The sequence below is a fragment of the Wasmannia auropunctata genome, unplaced genomic scaffold (genome assembly GCF_000956235.1).
Source record: "Wasmannia auropunctata unplaced genomic scaffold, wasmannia.A_1.0 LD265403.1, whole genome shotgun sequence".
NCBI classification, from domain to species: Eukaryota; Metazoa; Arthropoda; class Insecta; order Hymenoptera; family Formicidae; genus Wasmannia; species Wasmannia auropunctata.
This window is the reverse complement of record NW_012097487.1, coordinates 1-428: the sequence shown is the minus strand read 5'-3', so window position 1 is coordinate 428 and position 428 is coordinate 1. Positions and strand designations below refer to the sequence as shown.

Here is a 428-nt window from a genome sequence, read left to right as displayed (position 1 = left end):
ATAACTCAAACGATGGAGGACCCGAATTTGCGGAAGTATTTGTTATCGTGTGGATTGGATCTATGGTTGTTACATTGAATTCGAAACTATTAGGTGGAAATATGTAAGTAAATGAACTGTGAATTTTGACTTATTAATCGATTTATAATTATTGAAATTGTTATGAAATGGCTGTTTAAGTGTATAAATACATTTAAAAAATTCAATTTTACAGATCTTTTTTCCAAAGCGTTTGTGTCCTGGGATATTGTCTATTACCGACTGCCATCGCACTAATTTTATGCAGAATTATACTGCTGATGCAGCAAAGCAATCTCCTATTTACCCTCAGGTTCGTGATCAGCATGATTGGATTCTTATGGGCAACGTATGGTAAGCATTATTCTAGTAAGATTACGTATATTCTTCAGAACAAATCATCTCCTAAG

The 428-nt window shown here is 33.4% G+C and overlaps 1 protein-coding gene across 1 annotated transcript; it reads left to right on the top strand.

The window, feature by feature from the left end:
- Window positions 1-5: 5 nt before the first annotated feature.
- LOC105462344 (protein YIPF6-like) lies at window positions 6-387 on the top strand (the record flags this gene model as incomplete). Its single annotated transcript, XM_011708868.1, has 2 exons — window positions 6-103; window positions 215-387. Coding segments are annotated over 2 exons (271 nt in total), but the record flags the coding sequence as incomplete, so codon positions are not given.
- Between the last annotated feature and the right edge of the window lie 41 nt (window positions 388-428).